We start from the raw sequence: 22,550 nt of genomic DNA, 5'->3' as shown, positions 1-22,550 counted from the left end.
TATTGGTAGAGCGGGTCGGCCACTAATCGCAGGGTTGGTGGTTCGAATCCCGGCTCACAAGACTCCACATGCCGAAGTGTCCTTGGGCAAGACACTGAACCCCAAGTTGCTCCCAATGGCAGGCTAGCTTACATACCTTACATAGCAGCTCTGCTGCCATTGGTGTATGAATGTGTGTGTGTATGGGTGAATGAGACGCAGTATAAAGCGCTTTGAATACCGTTAAAGCTTAACATTTACTTTATTCTCGAAATGTTACAATTTGTATTCCAGAAATAATATAAATATATATATATATATATATATATATATATATATATATATATATATATATATATATATTGTTTTTAAATGTGTGACTAAAACAGTGTCATAAAATGTACCGTAATTCACATTTATAGGGGACCTATTAGGCAAAATTCACTTTTACATGGTGTTTGTACATAAATGTGCACACAACCACCCTACAATGTTAAAAGTGCACCCACTCCTCTTTCTTATATTTCTATTAATCAAAAACAGTGTCAAAATGAATGGTTTTTGTTTCTGCTCTAAAGTGACGTCACGTTAGAGCAGGCCACGCCCACGACTGGTGACGGACTCCACCCTATTATCATAGATCCTCCCCTGAGTGATCTACACACAGTAGATGGGAGTGGTTGGAGCAAGTATGAAAACATTAAGTTAACATGTTACACATGCACATTCACAACTAATTTCTCCGATAGAAAAGAATATTCAACTAGAAAACTAATGTAGGGATTTGATTATATGAATCATGCTCTTAAAGACCTGGAATGTGTATCGGGTTAAATTTGATTTCATGTTAACGTAAAAAGCTGATAGAACCTGAACAATCTATGATGTAATTTAATGGAATCATAATTAACAATGAACAATGAAGTAATTATAAACTATACCACTTTATAAATCCATGTTTTGCCCCAGTGCCCACCACTTAAAGGGAAAGTCCAGAAGATTCTACACTGGGCTTGGGGAGATCCCCCCTTGCCACTTGAAGTTCTTCCTGGACAGGATGGAGAGAAGGTTGGCGTTCTGGCCAAAACCCCACTCAAGGGTCGTCCAGAGAGGCAGCTGTTTGTAAAATGGGCCGGCCTGTCCTATTGGCACTGCTGCTGGGTCAGCGAACTACAGGTGGGATTTCCCTATTACCACACCAGGGCCAACATTAATTTAGCCATTAGTTATCTTTTGCCTCATTCCTGTTTTTTTAGTGCCTTTTCAAATTATTTTATGGTGATCTTTACTTTGATGCAGTTGGAACTGTACCACACGGTAATGTACCGTAACTACCAACGTAAGAACGACATGGACGAACCGCCTCCGTACGACTACGGTTCTGGGGAGGAGGAGCTTAACAACGAGAAGAGGAGGAGCAAAGATCCTCATTATGCAGCCATGGAGGAGCGATTCTATCGTTATGGCATCAAGCCAGAGTGGCTGATCATTCATCGCATTATCAACCACAGGTAATGTGGGCTGCGGTTATCGCTGTTAATGCTCTGGTGTACAAATGTTACTTATTTTGAACGCATACGTGCGCATAGTGACTAGACTACTGGAAAACTCTGTGTGCACCAATTCGGATGCATCTATTTGACTAAAGCCACGTCCTCACTAATTATTTATTGTTTGAAAATGCATTGATTTTGCTGTTTACACCTCTCATCCAGACTTGAACAGAGCCTTTTGTAAACACTCTCCATTACTGCATACTTGGGAAAACAATGCAGATAGAAAACCTAAAATGGATTATTGTGGATGTTGCCTAAAATTCTGCTTTAAATGTCATTATCGTCCTGAGGCCCAGCAATTCATTTTTGTATAGAATATTTGTTATTGAAGTTTTTCTTAGCCAATACATGCTACAGTGGTAATACTTGGGGTATTATCATAGGACTCCCTGGGCTTTTCTGAGATACCAAATGTTTGAGAATTTGGCCATGACAACTTCCTCTCCTTGGTGTATAAATATGGATTGAAATGTACCAGTTCAATTCAGCCCATCAAATACATACATAAATATATTCATTATATGTGGAGTGGTGATGGTGTTGTGGTCTAAGCACATAACTGGTAATCTGGTAATCAGAAGGATGCTGGTTCGAGCCCCACAGCCACCACCATTGTGTCCTTGAGCAAGGCACTTAACTCCAGATTGCTCTGGGGGGGATTGTCCCTGTAATAAGTGCTCTGTAAGTCGCTTTGGATAAAAGCGTCTGCCAAATGCATAAATGTAAATGTAAATATGCACCAAACACTTTATTGACATTTAAAAAAGGGAAATTGTAAAACGTTTTTCCACTGGGTCTCAGGAATTTATGGTAAGATGACATCATAATAGCTTATAATGTAAAATAATACGATTTTTATAATGACAGAGCAGACTGCATAAATGAAAATACACATAAATATTAGTTCACACTTATAGTGGGCATGAATGGAATGTAGTGGTGACTGAGAGATACTGTATACCTCAAAAGCCTATTGTATCATATATCATATTTGATACATGTGATTTCAACATGCTTTTACAATAAAATAATATACAGCATTTTAACCAAGCATAAGTTGCTTTTATTCAGCAAATACTCATTTTAAAATATCAGTAACATTATAATCATTACTGTCACTTTTACTTTATTAAAATAAGCTGTCATTTATCCCAACATAGAGTAATTTTTTGCACAAGTCTGCCTCCATTTGAAATAGATTGATATAAACATTGAAACCACTTTTTTCACAAATAACCAGTAGATGGTTCCATAAACATGTGAAACGTACAAACCATACATTCTTTGGCAATTCAGCTTCAACAGAAAGTGAGATAGGAGCTGTCAAAAATGTGTTTATCATATTTGATACATACGGCATTATAGCGTTAAACTCTCATCCTCCTCAATAATAATTGTGGCTATGCACTTTGCTACAAAAAATTGTGGAGTCGCAGTTACATGATTTGCACTATTTTATACTCCACATGAAAAGCGCTTGCAGAGAACGTCTTGTTTTGCTTTTAGAGTTGGCACCAGTCGAGGAGTCCAGTCCCCACTCGCCTCGCGGACGTCGGACGTTCTCCATGTCCGGGCGGTCGGGCTACTAAGTCCCCCCGCCGGATGTCAATGGCACTCCCCTGGCTGGACGGCAGTGTCAAGGACTCCGCGACGGGCATCCCTCCTCCTTCCTGGGTTTTGGCACATGTGTAAAGCGGGTTAAGGGAAAGGAGGAGGCGAGATCCAGCTTGGCAATATAAATATTAGTTTAATGATAAACTGAATGAAATATACACAAACATAAACACACAGAGCAGCTGCCTGTAATTCTCTCAATCTCTCTCTCTCTCGAACCGTCGTCACTGGCTGCCTTTATCCCTCGCACGCCCCCATCAGGCTGATTGGGGACCGGGCGTGTATTGTTCCACTTAACAATGAGTTAACAGAGTTTCAGTGTTTAATTTGAAATATGTGTGCATGTTTTCATGCTGAAACTTCAGACTTGGTGTGAATAGGCATTAAAGGGATAGCTCAGCTCAAATAAAAATTTCCATCATTTACTAACTTGCATACTGTTCCAATCCTGTATGGCTTTCTTTCTGCCATGTAACACAAAATGAGATGTTAGGCAGAATGCTAAGTCTCAGTCAATATTAAATTTCATCATCAATATTATGTTTCAATAATGTATTTCCAATCAACAATAGCATCATAAATGTTGCTTCTTTGCCTCAAATCACAGGCTGGCTATTTTTCTGGCTGGTCCAGCTAATGTGCTGATGCTTCTTATCAAAAAGTAGATTGGCTCTTTTAATTGAAATACTGGACTTCATTTCCTACAGCTGTAGGAATATATATTTAGTGTTGCAGTTTCTTTCATTATTTTCCTACAAATTGTCTGTTTCCTCTCCTTATACTGACTTTGTTTGTGTTGAAGTTTTGACAAGGATGGAGATGTACACTTCCTGATTAAGTGGAGAGATTTGCCGTATGATCAGTGCACCTGGGAGACTGATAACTTTGACGTCCCTGATTATGACAGCTATAAACTAGCCTACTGGGAACACAGGTGAGCTATTGCATTAATGTATCATGTTGATTTAGTCATAAACACACACACACACACAACTCCACATTGACTAACTCTGTGTCTACCAGGGAGCAGGTGCTCGGTGAGAGCCATCACCACCTGCTGTTCAGAAAGGAAAAGAGACTCAAAGAGGAAGTAAAGAGAAGGGAACCTCCTCCAGACACTCCGGTTGTGGATGTGAGTGAGATCGCTTTTGCTTCATATATATATACGGCACATTTTCTTCACTATCTTCTCTTTATACGCAGTGTTCATTTTCACAGTTTTCCTTTTTTTGGTCCTATTTTTCTCTTTTGACGAAAATATTTTCTCATGTCATATTCATGAATTTGAGTACATTTTACTGACGAAAATGGCATATACTGTAATTGTAATCGACAAAAATGACATTTTAGTCATTTAGAAGTTACTCTGTTGTGAATTCCTCACGTTTAGTATGTGTCGTGCATTTCTAAGTAAACGGCGTATTCACAGAGCAAGTTACGCATTCTGACTTGCGTGTAACTTAATTAAAGTTCACCTGTTCATTGACTTCTTTGTGTGGATGTAAGTTATAATATTATAATATCTGGCACCATTCGGAGTAAATTCTAGAGACTGTTGTGCGTGAAAATCCCCTGAGATCAGCAGTTACAGAAATACTCAAATCAGCCCGTCTGACACCAATAATCATCCGTACGATTATCTAATCAGCCAATCATGCAGATACAGTTCAGGAACTTCAGTTTATGTTTACATTAACCATCAGAATGGGGGAAAAATATGATGATTGTTGGTGCCAGATGGGCTGGTTTGAGTATTTCTGTAACACTGTACAATTGTGGTGAGAAGAATATCATGTCTGAATGCTATTCTGAGATGCGGGTTGGTGCTTTTTTGGTGGCACGAGGGGGACATACACAATATTAGGCAGGTGGCTTTAATGTTGTGGCTGATTGGTGTATATATATATATATATATATATATATATATACAGTGGCATGCAAAAGTTTGGGCACCCCTGGCCAAAATTTCTGTTGCTGTGAATGGTTAAATGAGTAGAAGATAAACTGATCTCCAAAAGGCATTAAGTTAAAGATGAAACTTTCATAAGTGTATTATTTTTGTTTTGCACAATTTTAGAGAGAGAAACAATGAATGGAGCCCATGCAAAAGTTTGGGCACCCCAAGAGAATTGAGCTCTCAGATAACTTTTACCAAGATCTCAGACCTTAATTAGCTTGTTAGGGCTATGGCTAGTTCAAAATCTTCATTTGAAAAGGCCAGATGATGCAATTTTCAAAGCTTTATACCTGTACATACTCTGACTCCTCAAATCTTGTCCCAACAATCAGCAGCCACAGGCTCCTCTAAGCAGCTGCCTAGCACTCTGAAAATGAAAATAATTGATGCCCACAAAGCAGAAGGCTATAAGAAGATAGCAAAGCGTTTTCAGGTAGCCGTTTCCTCAGTTCGTAATGTAATTAAGAAATGGCAGTTAACAGGAATGGTGGAGGTCAAGTTGAGGTCTGGAAGACCAAGAAAACTTTCAGAGAAAACTCCTCGTAGGATTGCTAGAATGGCAAATCAAAACCCCTGTTTGACTGCAAAATACCTGAAGGAAGATAAAGCAGACTCTGGAGTAGTGGTGCACTGTTCTACTGTGCAGCGACATCTGCACAAATATGACCAAGAGTCATGAGAAGAAAACCTTCCTGCATCCTCACCACAAATTTAAGCGTCAGAAGTTTGCAAATGAACGTCTGAACAAGCCTGATGCATTTTGTAAACAAGTCCTGCAAACTGATGAAACAAACACCTCTCCAACTGTTAAGCACGGGGGTGGATCGATCATGCTTTGGGCTTGTGTTGATGCCAGTGGCACAGGGGAACATTTCTTGGGTAGAGGAAAGAATGGATTAAATTAAATACCAGCAATTTCTGGAAGCAAACATCACACCATCTGTTAAAAAGCTGAAGATGAAAAGAGGATTGCTTCTACAACAGGATAATGATCCTAAACACAACTCAAAATCCACAATGGACGACCTCAAGAGGTGCAAGCTGAAGGTTTTGCCATGGCCCTCACAGTCTCCCGACCTAAACATCATCTAAAATCTGTGGATAGACCTCGAAAGAGTAGTGCATGCAAGACGGCCCAAGAATCACAGAACTAGAAGCATTTTGCAAGGAAGAATGGGCGAAAATCCCCCAAACAAGAATTGAAAGACATTTAGCTGGCTACAAAAAGCTTTTACAAGCTGGGATACGTGCCAAAGGGGGTGTTAATAAATACTGACCATGCAGGGTGCCCAAACTTTTCATTTTTTAGTTTTTTTGATACTGTAAAAGATGGATATAAAAAGTTAAATTGCTTAAAATATTAAAGTCTTCTTTAACTTCACACCTTTTGGAAATCAGGCCATCTTTTGGTCGCTTAGCTGTTCACAGCAACAGAAATTTTGATCAGGGGCGCCCAAACTTTTGCATGCCACTGTATATAGTACTGTGCAAAATTCTTTGGCACAGAAGATATTTCCCAAAAAAACATTTGTCTTAAGATGGTTATATATATCTTCATATTTAGTGTGTCAATAGGAAATAAACATTTTATTCTCCCAAACATTTCTTTTGCAAATAGAATAGAATAGAAGAACAGGGAGCCCTGCAAGAGTTGGCATGGCACTCACAGAGCCCGCCACTGAACATCGGGTCAGTCTGAGATTACATGAAGAGACAGAAGCAATTGAGACAGCCGAAATAAATAAAAGAACTGTAGAAAATTATCCAAGAAGTTTGAAACATCCTATCTGCCAACAAGCAAGAAAAACGGTGTCCAGGTGTACCTAGGAGAATTGATCCTGTTTTAAAGGCACAGGTGGTCATACCGAATATTGATTTTTATGTCCTTGGTCGCAGCCCACCATCAAGTTTGAACAGCAGCCCTGGTACATCGATGACACAGGGGGAACTTTGCACCCTTACCAGCTGGAAGGCTTGAACTGGTTGCGCTTCTCTTGGACTCAAGGAACCGACACAATCCTGGCTGATGAAATGGGGCTTGGCAAGACTGTGCAGACTATAGTGTTCCTGTACTCACTCTACAAAGAGGTACCACTTGAACTGTCTATCAAATGTACTTGAAAGAGAACGTGTGTAACAGTTAGTTGTTCTTATTACAGGGTCACTCCAAAGGGCCGTTTCTGGTCAGTGCACCGCTCTCCACCATCATCAACTGGGAGCGAGAGTTTGAAATGTGGGCTCCGGAATTCTATGTGGTCACTTACACGGGAGACAAAGACAGCAGGGCCGTCATACGCGAGAATGAATTAACCTTCGAGGACAGCGGCGTCAAAACAGGTCGCAAAGTTTTCCGCATAAAGGTGAGAGAATGTTGTGGACTGGTTTAAAGCGGATGTGTGTAAATGTTGCGATTTTAACCTACTTTTTTAACCTCTAAATCTTTTTGAGCATGATTTTATGGCAAGAAATTTGGATTCAGTGTGAATATGTCTTTTATTTTGACCTTTGACGTATATGACGTTTATTTTTCCCTCAGAAGGACAGTCCGATCAAGTTTCATGTCCTGCTGACATCATATGAACTGATCACCATTGATCAGGCCATCCTTGGCTCTATTTCCTGGGCCTGTCTGGTTGTGGACGAGGCCCACCGACTAAAAAATAATCAATCAAAGGTACAGAATTAAAGGAAGGCAAAAATTGGCATCTCATTATTTTTGGTGAAATCTATAATAATTGTGTAATAGACTTTAATTTATACTTGGGACATCAATATTGTCTTTACCTTGTTAAAGTTTTTCAGAATTCTGAATGGCTACAAAATCTACTATAAGCTGCTCCTAACCGGAACCCCTTTGCAGAACAATCTAGAAGAGCTATTTCACCTGCTCAACTTTCTCACCCCAGAACGCTTCAAGTAAGACTGCAGTCTGCATGATTTATGTGGTGATTCACAGATCGGCTCATAGAATAAAGACTCCCTATAGAGTGACATGACTTATAAAGGGACATAGTCATAGGAATAGACAAAGGCGAGATCCATGTTTTATATTTTGCTAGTTAGTTTCAATTGTGTTATTCGGTGTGCCATGCTTTAATTCATTTACATTTATTTGATCTCAGTGTGACCCCGCGTATGGCTTCGCTATATGCAATGCATAATTTAAATCGACCAATCTCAGTTTATCTAAGTCATTCACTAAATAGGTTTAAGAGAGCATTCTTAAGATTCCAACCAAAAGTTCAGTTTCATTTAGGTGCTACTAGTTCTTATCAAAAAAAATGTGGCACAGTGGTTAGCACTGTCGTCTCACAGCAAGAAGGTCCTGGGTTCGAGTCCTGGCTCAACTAGGGCCTTTCTGTGTGGAGTTTGCATGTTCTCCCCATGTTTGTGTGGGTTTTCTTCCGGGTGCTCCGGTTTCCCCCACAAGTCCAAAAACATGCAGGTTAAGTGAATTGGAGACTCTAAATTTCCCCATTTGAGTGAGAGTCCCCAAGCCACGGGGGGTTGCATCAGGTAGGAAATCCGACATGAAACTTGTGCCAAATCAAATATACACTCACCTAAAGGATTATTAGGAACACCTGTTCAATTTCTCATTAATGCAATTATCGAATCAACCAATCACATGGCAGTTGCTTCAATGCATTTAGGGGTGTGGTCCTGGTCAAGACAATCTCCTGAACTCCAAACTGAATGTCAGAATGGGAAAGAAAGGTGATTTAAGCAATTTTGAGCGTGGCATGGTTGTTGGTGCCAGACGGGCCGGTCTGAGTATTTCACAATCTGCTCAGTTACTTGGATTTTCATGCACAGCCATTTCTAGGGTTTACAAAGAATGGTGTGAAAAGGGAAAAACATCCAGTATGTGGCAGTCCTGTGGGCGAAGAGGTCAGAGGAGAATGGGCCGACTGATTCAAGCTGATAGAAGAGCAACTTTGCCTGAAATAACCACTCGTTACAACCGAGGTATGCAGCAAAGCATTTGTGAAGCCACAACACGCACAACCTTGAAGCGGATGGGCTACAACAGCAGAAGACCCCACCGGGTACCACTCATCTCCACTACAAATAGGAAAAAGTGGCTACAATTTGCAAGAGCTCACCAAAATTGGACAGTTGAAGACTGGAAAAATGTTGCCTGGAAATGTTACATTCAGATGGTAGAGTCAGAATTTGGCGTAAACAGAATGAGAACATGGATCCATCATGCCTTGTTACCACTGTGCAGGCTGGTGGTGGTGGTGTAATGGTGTGGGGGATGTTTTCTTGGCACACTTTAGGCCCCTTAGTGCCAATTGGGCATCGTTTAAATGCCACGGCCTACCTGAGCATTGTTTCTGACCATGTCCATCCCTTTATGGCCACCATGTACCCATCCTCTGATGGCTACTTCCAGCAGGATAATGCACCATGTCACAAAGCTCGAATCATTTCAAATTGGTTTCTTGAACATGACAATGAGTTCACTGTACTAAAATGGCCCTCACAGTCACCAGATCTCAACCCAATAGAGCATCTTTGGGATGTGGTGGAGTGGGAGCTTCATGCCCTGGATGTGCATCCCACAAATCTCCATCAACTGCAAGATGCTATCCTATCAATATGGGCCAACCTTTCTAAAGAATGCTTTCAGCACCTTGTTGAATCAATGCCACGTAGAATTAAGGCAGTTCTGAAGGCGAAAGGGGGTCAAACACAGTATTAGTATGGTGTTCCTAATAATCCTTTAGGTGAGTGTATATATATATGCGGACTATCGTGAAGCGGACCCTGCACCTATGCGGGACAAACACTAGGAAAGAGAGAGAGTTATATATCAAAAATGGTAATGGAAAATGCACACAGCATGAATATACTGTATATTTATATTGCATTGACAATTTCATGACCTCCCATATAATTTTAAAAACAACATAGAATATTTTCTATACTTTTTTCATGTATTTTTAACAAATGAAGGCAAAATGTGACAAATAAATAAAAATTCCCCAATCTTCCCTATCTAAAGTTTCCCAGCTTAAAATGCAGTTCTAAGTTAGCCATTTGTTGATTGATTACACTCAAAAATGTCAATGTGTGTCTCTGTGGAGTTATCAAAACATTGCTCTGTTTGTTTAAGCGGCACATCCAGCCTGACGCAGCAACATTGGCTTGACCAATAGCGTGAATTTAGGGTGGGGCTATCTGTTTTTACAAACAATGGAAGTTGGAAAATTTGAAAGAAAACAGTGATTATTCTTTTAAATCCGTTTGTTGACGCTTATGGTGCAGAAAATACACACTTCAGCTTACATTTACATGTCCCATAATACACTCTTTTACATTTTACAAATATGTATATTGCAGCATAAAATCTTGATGATGAAGAATACCAAAAAAACAAAACAAAAGAGATAATGGACGTTATTCATCAACTTCCAAAATCCAAACGAATATGTTGTTTTTGCACAGTAACCTGGAGGGTTTTCTGGAAGAGTTTGCGGACATCTCAAAAGAAGACCAGATTAAGAAACTGCATGACCTTCTGGGGCCGCACATGCTCAGGAGGCTGAAGGCCGATGTCTTCAAGAACATGCCGGCAAAAACCGAACTTATAGTGCGAGTCGAACTCAGTCCCATGCAGAAGTCAGTCTACCCGAGTTCTTTTGATCCTCATACTAAATTATTCAGTCAAACTTATTTTATCATTAATTAGTATCATATTTCACGATTGCATATGTAAGATAATCAGTGCTTTCTCACTGACAGGAAATACTACAAGTTCATTTTAACGCGGAACTTTGAGGCGTTGAATTCCAAGGGAGGAGGGAACCAGGTGTCGCTTCTCAACATCATGATGGACTTAAAGAAATGCTGCAACCATCCTTACCTGTTTCCAGTAGCTGCAGTGGTGAGGAGGAGAGGGGGCAATTTATAATTAATACCACCGCTATATGGAGACTGTGCTATATTTTAAGCAAACGTAATGGCAAGACTATCTGTTGTATAGGAGCTATAAAAAGTTTTTTTTTCAAGAGTTTATTGTTTCTTAGTGACTGCAATGAAATTGATGCACAATATCTGCCTTACTGTATTTATTTCTGATGTTCTTGCATTCAAGGACAAAACATTTCTGATATTAATGTTATTTACTCTTATAAAAATTGGTTGAAGACAGTTAGTATCACTTTAATTATTACTCATACTTAACATTATAGCTTTTTCAAAATCCCAAACCCCAAGTATTAAACTTTGTTGTGTAACTGGTCCTGCAATCGATCATATGCCTTTTGCATGGTGGGTTATGAAATGGGAGAAAAAAATCCAGGCTTATATTGAAGGAGGGGATGGGCTCTTTTGACTTGCCAATAAGCAATCACCCAGAGCACCCTAGCAACCGTACAGCAATTCATTAGCAACAACTCAGAAAACCTTAGAAAACTGCATAGCAATGCCCTGGCAACCACCTAGAACAAAGTGTTGCATGGGAAAGCACTACTCACATTTTCTGTATGTAAAAATCTAGTTTTAAACTAGTTAAAAAATTGTTGAACTATTCTATATTACTTCTAAAAATTCTAATATATATATATATATTCAAACTAGTGACCAAAAGTTTGGAATAATGTACAGATTTTGCTCTTATGGAAATAAATTGGTTCATTCAACAGATCACAAAGTTTAGTCAGGACATTACTGATGTAAAAAAAACAGCACCATCACTATTTAAAAAAAGTAATTTTTGATCAAAAGACTGGCATGTCTTAAGGTCAATATTAGGTAAAAAATTACAAAAAAGAAAGAGCTTTCTATTGAATCTCATCCGTCAATCATTGTTTTGAGGAATGAAGGCGATACAATGCCTGAAACTGCCAAAACAACTGAAAAGATTTCATACAAAGGTGTAACTACAGTCTTCAAAGACAAAGGACAACTGTCTCTAACAAGGACAGAAAGAGATGTGGAAGACCAGATGTGCAACTAAACAAGAGGATAAGTACATCAGAGACTCTAGTTTGAGAAATAGACGCCTCACATGTCCTCCGCTGACAGCTTCATTGAATTCTACCCGCTCAACACCAGTTTCATGTACAACAGTAAAGAGAAGACTCAGGAGGCCTTATGGGATTAATTTTCTTAATTGCAAAGAAAAAGACACTTTTGAAACAGAAACACAAAAAGAAACGTTTTGAGTGGGCAAAGAAACACAGACATTGGACAACAGATAATTGGAAAAGAGTGTTATGGATCTTAACCCTATTGAGCTTTTGTGGGATCAGCTACACTGTAAGGTGTGTGAGAAGTGCCCGACAAGACAGACACATCTATGGCAAGTGCTACAGGAAGTGTGGGGTGAAAGGTCACCTGAGTATCTGGACAAACTGACAGCTAGAATGCCAAGGATCTGTAAAGCTGTCATTGCTGCACATGGAGGATTTTAGATGAGAACACTTTGAAGTAGTTTAAGAAGTTCTGAACATTTTTATCAAATTGTAATAGTAATTTTTCACGTTATTAATGTCCTGATTATACATTGTGATCAGTTGAATGCCACTTTGATGAAAACAAGTACCAGTTTGTTTCCAAAAGAGCAAAATCTGAACTTTATTCCAAACATTTGGCCGCCAGTGTGTATATATATATATATATATATATATATATATATATATATATATATATATATATATACTGTTCTTTCTGAACTTTCACCTAAATTAATTGGTTCAGATAAATGTTTTACCAAATAACATATATGTAGCATTGTGCAAGTCCAAATCATTATAGTGTCTGTTCGCTTGGTGCTTGGCGCATGTAAACGATTCACCAAATCGCTTATATATAGTGTTCAAAAGTCCAAAATGTTTTTGTGAATTGTTTGAACAGTTCAGTTAAATCCAGAATCTAGTTAACATTATGCACATTAAATGTACACTTTTTAATGTATAACTAAATTCCATCAAATTGAATTGTGTTTTTTAACCAAATGAAATTAATAAAACATAAATATTTATTTATTTTGTATCTTATTTGTTAAAAATTACTCAATTACATTTGATGGAATTTTGTTTTGAAATATGTAAATGTTTAAATAATTTATTTAATTACGTTTTTTTACAATTATTTTTTATTATATTACATATATCATATTTATACATATTATTTTGATATTTATGTAAGCATATTAAAAAAACAGTTCAGAAATTAACTTGACACCTTGGATCCTAACATCATTAATTAAGCCTTAAATTAAGCTATATCGTCCAATTCTTATTTTAAAACCCATTCTTTCCGTGTTCAGGAAGCTCCAGTCTTGCCCAACGGTTCGTATGATGGTAACCTGCTAGTAAAATCCTCAGGCAAACTCACCCTGCTTCAGAAGATGCTCAAGAAGCTTAAAGACGAAGGCCACAGGGTTCTCATCTTCTCTCAGGTAGTTTCTATTCCTTCTCCTACTAGCACTAGATCAGATTACAAAATGTTCTTTTTGAAAAAAAAAAAAAAAGCATAAATATGCAGCGGTCTTGCCTGTATTTCAGTGGAAGATTAATTAGATGGTAAACTGTGAATAGAAAATAAGAGCGGAGCTCATTCATCTTTTAAATGGAGTTGACAAATGAAAAGGTGGGGCTTGGATTTATCTCCGTTGTATTGTTTAGTCCACAGACTTTTAAATTGCCTGCAGAATCAGTGCATTGCTTTGATGAATGGCACAAGTAAAAGGGGGGTGGTTGACTTTTCATTTTACCACCCTTGTCTTTCCACAAGGGCTTAAAAAACACACTGTACATATTAATATTTGAGCACATCATCTGTTTGTTCAGTCCTTTAAGCTCGAATAAAGAGGAGGGCTCTGTTTCTGCATTTGTATGGGTGGAATTTAGTAGCTGGCAGACTGCCATCATTTACTCACCCTCGTGTTTTCTAAACCCATTTATTTTTCTTTTTTCAAAGTTTTGAAGAATGTCTTTGCTGCTCTCTTCCATACAGCAGAAATGAATGGCTACCAGGGGTTGTAAAGCACCAAAAAGTACAAAAAAGCACTCCAATATGTACTCAATATTACGAATGCATTATATTCTAAATCTTCTGAAGCTATTTAAAGGAATATACCAGGTTCAGTTCAAGCTGACCACAGTCGACAGCATTTGAGGCATAATGTTGATTACCACAAATATTAAAGGAGACCTATTATGCCCCTTTTTACAAGTTGTAATATTAGTCTCAGGTGTCCCCATAATATGTCTGTGAAGTTTCAGCTCAAAATACCACACGGATCATTTATTATACCATGTTGTAAATGTCTCTTTTTGGGTGGAATCAAAAACACGCTGATTTTGTGTATGTCTCTTTAAATGCAAATGAGCTGCTGCTCCCCGCCCCCGACATAGCTCTGGTGTCTGTGAATACAATCAGAGACAATGCTAACTTTAGCTGGATTAGCCGTGGAATCAGCTGACAAGAACATTCACAAACATCCTGTTTTATATTGACACTCATTCACAATGCAGTCCGGTGTAAAATGATTTGCACAAACATACAAGATTTTTGTGTGTTTTGGGGCACATTTCCTTCAAAACAAAACTTGTCCGCTGTGTCTTCAGTGGCTCTGATGTCGGGAGTACACGAAGACACTTATGTTCACAACAACAGAACACTTATGAGACATTTTTCTTCTCACTGTATCTGCTCCAGCATGGAAAAAAATGGCGGACTGTGTGTAGATCACTCAGGGGAGGATCTATGATAATAGGGTGGAGTACGTCACCAGTCGTGGGCGTGGCCTGCTCTAACATGACGTCACTTTAGAGCAGAAACAAAAACCGTTCATTTTGACACACTGTTTTTGATTAATAGAAATATAAGAAAGAGCAGTGGGTGCACTTTTAACATTGTAGGGTGGTTGTGTACACACACTGCCGACTTACATTTACGTACAAACACCACGTAAAAGTGCATTTTGCATAATAAGTCCCCTTTTAAGTAATAGTTCACCGAAATGTTTTAATTCTCTCATCATTTACTCACCTTCATGCATTACCAACCCCATGAACAACGTAATATATTGTACAATAGAAAGACCTTTTTTCTCATAACGGAATGCACAAGTAAATTTCAACCCCCAATAATTATTTTGGCCTGTGAATAATTTTGTAAATATTCGAATGGCTTTTAATAGGAAAAAGGTTCCCTACCCCTGATTTAAGTCATTGTTTTGCTAGACATTCTTCCCTCTCCCAGCAGGGGGCGATATGCATGAAGCATGTGAATCACCAAAAAACACAAAAAGAAGAAAGTGAAAGTTAAAGTGGAGATTGACTGAGCAAGGAGGTGAATTAATAGTAAAAAATAATTAAATATTGATCTATCTCTCGCCCACACCTATCATATCGCTTCTGAAGACATTAAGTTAACCACTAGAGTATTGATTTATTTTATGCTGACTTATGTGATCTTTGAAGTTTCAAAATGTTGGCACCTATTCACTTGCATTGTGAGGACCTACAGAGCTGAAATATTCATTAATTTCAGTTCAGCAGAAGAAAAAAGTCATATGCATCTGGGATGGTATTAGGGTGAGTAAATGATGAGAGAATGTTCATTTTTGGGTGAACTATCCCTTTAATGTTAACTTTTCTCTCCTTTAACTTTAAAAAAAAAAAACAAGCACAAATCTGCATTAGTGAGGCACTTACAATGGAACCTGGGCCAATCGTAAATGTTAAATATTAATATATAATCTGCTCACTGTTTCAAAAATAAACAACATATGTGATAAAATCACTTACTAAGCTTTTCTGTGTTTTACAACTATGTTGCTATGACAATGTAAAGCCATAAACCCCAAAACCATAAAACATTGTTTTAAAAAGAATTACGGCTCACATAATACAAAACTTTTAACAGAAGAAAATTATAAGCTTCACATTTCTGCTTTTAAACCTCCCAGAAATGTGCCCCATTCACTTCCATTGTAAGTGCCTCACTGTAACCTCGATTTTTGCATTTTTTAAAGAAAAGGAGAAACAATTTGAAATGTTTTTTTAATTTTATTGTGCGTATGAGTCAGTCAGCATTATGCCACAAATGTCGATTGAGCTTAACTTGAATTGATCCTTTTACAAGTCTTTATTCATTGAAAATCTTGCCTAACAGTCGCATAGGCACCTTAATTGTACGGAAAAGTGCAGTTTCTTCTATAAATAACTCCACAAAAGTCATACAGGTTTTAAAAGACATGAGGGTGAGTAAATGTTGACAGGTTTATCATTTTTCATCTTTTAAAACTGCCATATGTCCCTTTGTTGGATACTATTATTATTATTGCACTTTTGACCCCTCGCTCAGATGACAAAGATGCTGGACCTGCTAGAGGACTTCCTGGAGTACGAGGGGTATAAATACGAGCGTATTGATGGGGGCATCACTGGTGGGCTGCGACAGGAGGCTATCGATCGCTTTAATGGTGAGAATGCTGGTAGTGAAACTGCAGTGTGTGTTATATAGTGAATACTGAGGCGCTCAAACTGACTGGCTGTCAACATGTGTTTAGCTCCTGGGGCTCAGCAGTTCTGTTTTCTGCTGTCTACACGTGCTGGAGGATTGGGGATCAATCTAGCAACCGCAGACACAGTAATCATATATGACTCTGATTGGAATCCACACAATGATATTCAGGTAATGCAAATACACACAAGCACCGAATTTCATTCCATTGACTTCTATTGGTATCATACTGAGCTAATGACATTTCCGAAGCCTACACCTAACCCTTACACAAACCTTTCTGTACATTTTATAAAGCATATTTTTTAAATTTGTTTCCAAACTACAGCTTACCCTAAATGTAAGCGCAGCCTAGTTCTAGCGGGAAGACTAGCAGCTGTACATCATCGCACCATTAGCTGGGTAATTCCCAGCCAATCACATGTAAGCCGTTGCTTTATAAGTCTGCTCACAATCTATCACATTGCTGTTTCAGTGTGCTAACAAGGCAACCTCCACCACCCCACCACCACCTGTTGAGCCCCATCCCACATGGTGGTAGGCTCCTCGCTCCTGCCTCCTATCTCCGGCAGGATATGACGGTTCCGAGTACAACTCCCTCGGACCGCCAGACGGGGCTTACGCCAAAGAGAGACATTACCTTTCTGTTTTACATTAATCAAATAAATGGCATCTTAAACCTCACTCGAGCCTGCGTTTCTTCCCGATAGAAGTACCTTCCCCCTCCATTATACCTGTACCAGTTCAAATTCTTGCTTAGGTCTATTTCTTGTCTTTCTGTTCATCTTTTTGCAGGCATTCAGCAGGGCGCATCGTATCGGCCAAAATAAAAAGGTGATGATCTATCGTTTTGTGACGCGTGCATCAGTAGAGGAGCGTATCACTCAGGTGGCCAAGCGAAAGATGATGTTGACCCACCTGGTAGTGCGTCCCGGCTTGGGCTCTAAGACAGGTTCCATGTCGAAACAGGAACTAGACGACATCCTCAAGTTTGGGACGGAGGAACTTTTCAAAGATGATGTGGAAGCTGCCAGAACCATGGGTGAGCAAAAGTGGATTGTCTGATCGTTTGTGTAATTTGAACCCTACCCACAAGTGTCCCTCTGAAAGTAGATTTTGCAAATGTCCTCTGTCCATTACATGTATCAATGTACAAATAAGCAGTCCTCCTAGAAATGCAAGGTCATGGGTTTGATTCTCAGGAAATATACATACTGCTAAAATACTGTAAATCACTTGAATGTTCTGATAGTTGCTTTGGATGAAAACGTCTGTCCAATAAATGAATGTAAACATTGTGTGTCTCTCATCTAGGTGAATGTAAGGACGGAGATGAGGGTAGTGTGATCCATTATGATGATAACGCCATCTCCAAACTTCTGGACCGCAGTCAGGATGCCACTGAAGACACAGAGATCCAGAACATGAACGAGTATTTGAGCTCCTTCAAGGTTGCTCAGTATGTGGTGAGAGAGGAGGATGGAGAGGTGAGACACAAAAACTGCATTTTCAATTGAATCATGCCTTTCGCTATTTAATATGTGTTTATCATTTATAACTGACAACCATGTTTTGGACATTTGAATTGATAATTGTCATTCAAATTGATTGAAAAGTGCTTTATTTATTTACTCGTTTCAAGAGGGACTAGTTGTGCAAGTCAATTGTAGATTTTTATTATTGTTTATTGTTGTTTGTTGTTCACAATTTTTTACTTATTTGAGAAGTTTTTGTTTTTAAGATATGGTACCATGGTTTTACCTTGAAAGTGAATCGTTTCGTTCTAACAGTTCATGTAAATTAATTGGTTCAAATAAATGATTCACTAATTCAGTCATATGTAGCGATGGAAGTTCAAATAATTTTAGTGAATCGGTTCATTTGAACAGTTCATGTCAATGAATTGGTTAAAAAAATCAATTCACCAATTCTCTAATATGTAGCTTTGGGAAGTCCAAATATGTTTTTTTGTTTCAATTCGTTCAGACAGTTAATTTAAAAGAATTGGTTCAAATAAATGATTCACCAATTTTCTTATATGTTGCATTGCGAAGTCCAAATCATTTTAGTGAATCGGTATGTTTGTCCAGTTTATGTAAATGAATTGGTTCAAATAAATGATTCACCAATTCATTCATATGTAATGTTGGGAAGTCCAAATCATTTTAGTGAATTGCTTTGTTCGGACAGTTCAAATAAAAGAAAAGGCTCAAATAAATGATTCACTGATTCACTTATATGTAGCGTTGCGAAGTCCAAATAATTTTAGTGAATCGGTTCATTCGAACAGTTCATGTCAATGAATTGATTCAAAAAAATTATTCACTAATTCAGTCATATGTAGCTTTGGGAAGTCCAAATCATTTTAGTGAATCGGTATGTTTGTCCAGTTCATGTCAATGAATTGGTTCAAATAAATGATTCACAAATTAATTCATATGTAATGTTGGGAAGTCCAAATCATTTTAGTGAATTGCTTTGTTTGGGCAGTTCAAATAAAAGAAAAGGTTCAAATAAATGATTCACCGATTCACTTATATGTAGCGTTGCGAAGTCCAAATCATTTTAGTGAATCGGTATGTTTGTCCAGTTTATGTAAATGAATTGGTTCAAATAAACGATTCACCAATTCATTTATATGTAGCGTTGCGAAGTCCAAATCATTTTAGTGAATCGGTATGTTTGTCCAGTTTATGTAAATGAATTGGTTCAAATAAACGATTCACCGATTCACTTATATGTAGCGTTGCGAAGTCCAAATCATTTTAGTGAATCGGTATGTTTGTCCAGTTTATGTAAATGAATTGGTTCAAATAAACGATTCACCAATTCACCTATATGTAACGTTGGGGAGTCTAAATAATTTTAGTGAATCAGTTTGTTCAGACAGTTCATGTAAATTAATTGGTTCAAATAAACATTCAGTACCATGGTATAAACAGTATTGAAGCACAATGGCATTGCCATCTGACATCATCACTGTACCCCTGTACCGCTACAGTAAGTTTTTGTAAGAAATGTATATTTTGGCCTTCGTACATTATGGAGATCTCATGGTCCCCATGAGGACAACGGCTTCATAAAGGGACTAAATGTTGTAATTTACAAATACAAATACCAAAAGTTAAGGATTAGGGCCAAATTTAGTCTAGAGGAACTACATCTAGCTTATACTAACTAAAAACAATAGAAGTCTATGATGTGACCTCATTTAGATTGCTAAGTAAACGCGTGTGTGTGTGTGTGTGTGTGTGTGTGTGTGTGAGCGTGTATTTATCACTTTGTGGGGACCAAATGTCCCCATAAGGATAGTAAAACCCGACATTTTTGACCTTGTGGGGACATTTTGTCGGTCCCCATGAGGAAAACAGCTTATAAATCATACTAAATTATGTTTTTTGAAAATGTAAAAATGCAGAATGTTTTCTGTGAGGTTTAGGTTTAGGGGTAGGGTTAGGTTTAGGGGATAGAATATAAAGTTTGTACAGTATAAAAACCATTATGTCTATGGAAAGTCCCCATAAAACATGGAAACACTACGTGTGTGTGTGTGTGTGTGTGTGTGTGTGTGTGTACCTGCAGGAGGAGGTCCAGAGGGAGATTATTAAACAGGAAGAAAATGTTGATCCAGACTACTGGGAGAAGCTCTTGAGACACCATTACGAGCAGCAGCAGGAGGATCTGGCTCGGAACCTGGGCAAAGGGAAACGAATCCGCAAACAGGTCAACTACAATGACGCCTCCCAGGAGGACCAAGGTACACACGCACACACACACACACACACACACACACACACACACGAGAGAGCGAGATGCTTACATTGCAGTACTGCAGTAAGCATATATGAGAGTACATGTTTTCCCTCTTTTGATCCTGTGTTCAGAATGGCAGGATGATCTTTCAGACAATCAGTCCGAGTACTCTGTTGGCTCCGAGGATGAGGATGAAGATTTTGAGGAGCGTCCAGAAGGTAGGGACCCTTTTCTTAGCTGTAGAAGACATAGGCATGACAGTGAGGAAATGGCCATTTTTAAGCAAAAGTAGCGGTATTCAAAGCACTTAACACTGCGTCTCATTCACCCATTCACACATACATTCACACACCAATGACGAAAGAACTGCCATGCATGAAAGAATATAACTCTGGGTGTGTCGCTAAAAAACCATGTGTTAAAGTGACACAATTGTGTTGTGAATTCGCCAAAGTGTCTTTACTATATGAGATCCTTTTCTTCCAGGGGGGCGCAGACATTCTCGCAGACAGCTGAAGAGCGATCGGGACAAACCGCTGCCGCCACTACTGGCTAGAGTCAGCGGAAACATAGAGGTGAAGCTCCTGTACCTTCTGTCTTCAGGTCAAGCTGTGGCGTCATGCATGATATTTACGTACCTTTGGGATTTCAGGTGCTGGGATTTAACGCCCGCCAGCGAAAGGCCTTCCTGAATGCGATTATGCGCTGGGGAATGCCGCCACAAGATGCCTTCAACTCTCATTGGCTGGTCCGCGACCTGAGAGGAAAAAGCGAGAAGGAGTTCAGGTACTGCGTTTGTCTGACTGTGGACAAGTTTTAGTTTGAATATGTCTCATGCATCTTAAATAACTCATCAGTGCCTTAATATGTTGAAAACCAGTCTAAGCTGGTTGGCTGGTCTTACCTGGTCTTCCAGCCTGGTCAGAATGATCAGTTGGGTGGTTTGGGCTTGGAGACCAGCTAGATTTTTTTTTCCCCAAGCAACGGTATGTTCATGTTTTTCCGTGAACATATGAAACATTCAGTTTTTCGTGTGTGTTCTTTAGGGCTTATGTGTCTCTGTTCATGAGGCACCTGTGTGAGCCGGGGGCAGATGGAGCCGAGACATTTGCTGATGGCGTCCCGAGGGAAGGGCTATCCCGCCAACACGTTCTCACCCGGATCGGTGTTATGTCTCTGGTTCGCAAGAAGGTAATCCATGCAAATTTTATTGTAACACGATCGACATGAGTAGCTAATTTGACGCTGTATAAGAAATTGTAGGACTTAGGTTTTTGCATTTGTTTAAATTACGTGAACATTATTTAGCGTGAACCTTAATCACATCACTGAAAATAAATGGCTCCCAATATATTCAATGATGGATGCGTCCATTGCATCAGACGGACAATAAGCAGATGCCCCATTCTATTTCTGATACACCGAATGTCAGTAAATGTCATTTTTTAGAAATTTTGCTTCTACGTGTTCAGTTTTGATAACCGTTAGTCGATGAGAAGAGTCTTGGTCGACCAAGTTTTGATTGGTCGGTTGGTCAAAAAAAAATAAAACAAAACTGCAGGAAAATGACGAACAACGGTATTTCCGCTGGTTGGATGCTAGGCGGTACTATGGGATAACTTTCGTTAAGCAGTGTTAGGGTTTATCCTACACAATAAATGATTTCAAACTTTGAACTTTATTTTTTATTTATTTTAACTAAAAGTTAAAAAGTGTTGTTCAACTTTTTGAAAGATGGCTTTATAACAGTTGTGAACATCTCTCTGGTAAAGAAGCTTCATCTGTGCATTCTCTACCAGTCGGGTATTTCGTTATCCAGGAAAATATATCATGTGTGTGAATATATATATATATATATATATATATATATCCAATTACATTGGAAACCTCGGGGATGTGGGATTAGTGAATATTATTGCTTTAGTGATTTTGCATTGAAAATTAAATAATTTATTTAAAAAACGAATAACTTAAATCAAATACATTTCTAAATTCAAATTGCACTCCAAACAAAACAAAAAAGCAAATAAATAAATATATATATATATATATATACAGTATAAGTCTGCGATGGACTGGCGACCTGTCCAGGGTGTCCCCGCCTTTAGCCCAATGTTAGCTGGGATAGGCTCCAGCCCCCGTGACCCTGTACACAGGATAAGCGGTTGACGATGGATGGATGGATGGATACAGTATAAGTAACC

General features: G+C 38.7%; 1 protein-coding gene across 1 annotated transcript in view; it reads left to right on the top strand.

The window, feature by feature from the left end:
• LOC127632512 (chromodomain-helicase-DNA-binding protein 5-like) overlaps positions 1-22,550 on the top strand; it is a 67,574-nt gene that overhangs the window by 32,163 nt on the left and 12,861 nt on the right. Inside the window, exons 10-29 of the mRNA XM_052111127.1 lie at positions 949-1,155; positions 1,279-1,490; positions 3,952-4,083; positions 4,173-4,281; positions 7,003-7,194; positions 7,266-7,466; positions 7,643-7,780; positions 7,901-8,022; positions 10,561-10,734; positions 10,858-10,999; positions 13,388-13,519; positions 16,435-16,552; positions 16,640-16,764; positions 17,389-17,635; positions 17,908-18,080; positions 20,176-20,350; positions 20,478-20,564; positions 20,833-20,921; positions 20,999-21,132; positions 21,393-21,537. Of these exons, the coding sequence (XP_051967087.1) occupies positions 949-1,155; positions 1,279-1,490; positions 3,952-4,083; positions 4,173-4,281; positions 7,003-7,194; positions 7,266-7,466; positions 7,643-7,780; positions 7,901-8,022; positions 10,561-10,734; positions 10,858-10,999; positions 13,388-13,519; positions 16,435-16,552; positions 16,640-16,764; positions 17,389-17,635; positions 17,908-18,080; positions 20,176-20,350; positions 20,478-20,564; positions 20,833-20,921; positions 20,999-21,132; positions 21,393-21,537 (3,054 nt within the window). The remainder of the gene's footprint in view (positions 1-948; positions 1,156-1,278; positions 1,491-3,951; positions 4,084-4,172; positions 4,282-7,002; positions 7,195-7,265; positions 7,467-7,642; positions 7,781-7,900; positions 8,023-10,560; positions 10,735-10,857; positions 11,000-13,387; positions 13,520-16,434; positions 16,553-16,639; positions 16,765-17,388; positions 17,636-17,907; positions 18,081-20,175; positions 20,351-20,477; positions 20,565-20,832; positions 20,922-20,998; positions 21,133-21,392; positions 21,538-22,550) is intronic.

This window comes from Xyrauchen texanus, chromosome 39 (genome assembly GCF_025860055.1).
Source record: "Xyrauchen texanus isolate HMW12.3.18 chromosome 39, RBS_HiC_50CHRs, whole genome shotgun sequence".
Lineage (NCBI taxonomy): Eukaryota > Metazoa > Chordata > Actinopteri > Cypriniformes > Catostomidae > Xyrauchen > Xyrauchen texanus.
The sequence above is the reverse complement of the archived record's forward strand: the minus strand, read 5'-3'. Positions and strand labels throughout refer to the sequence as shown.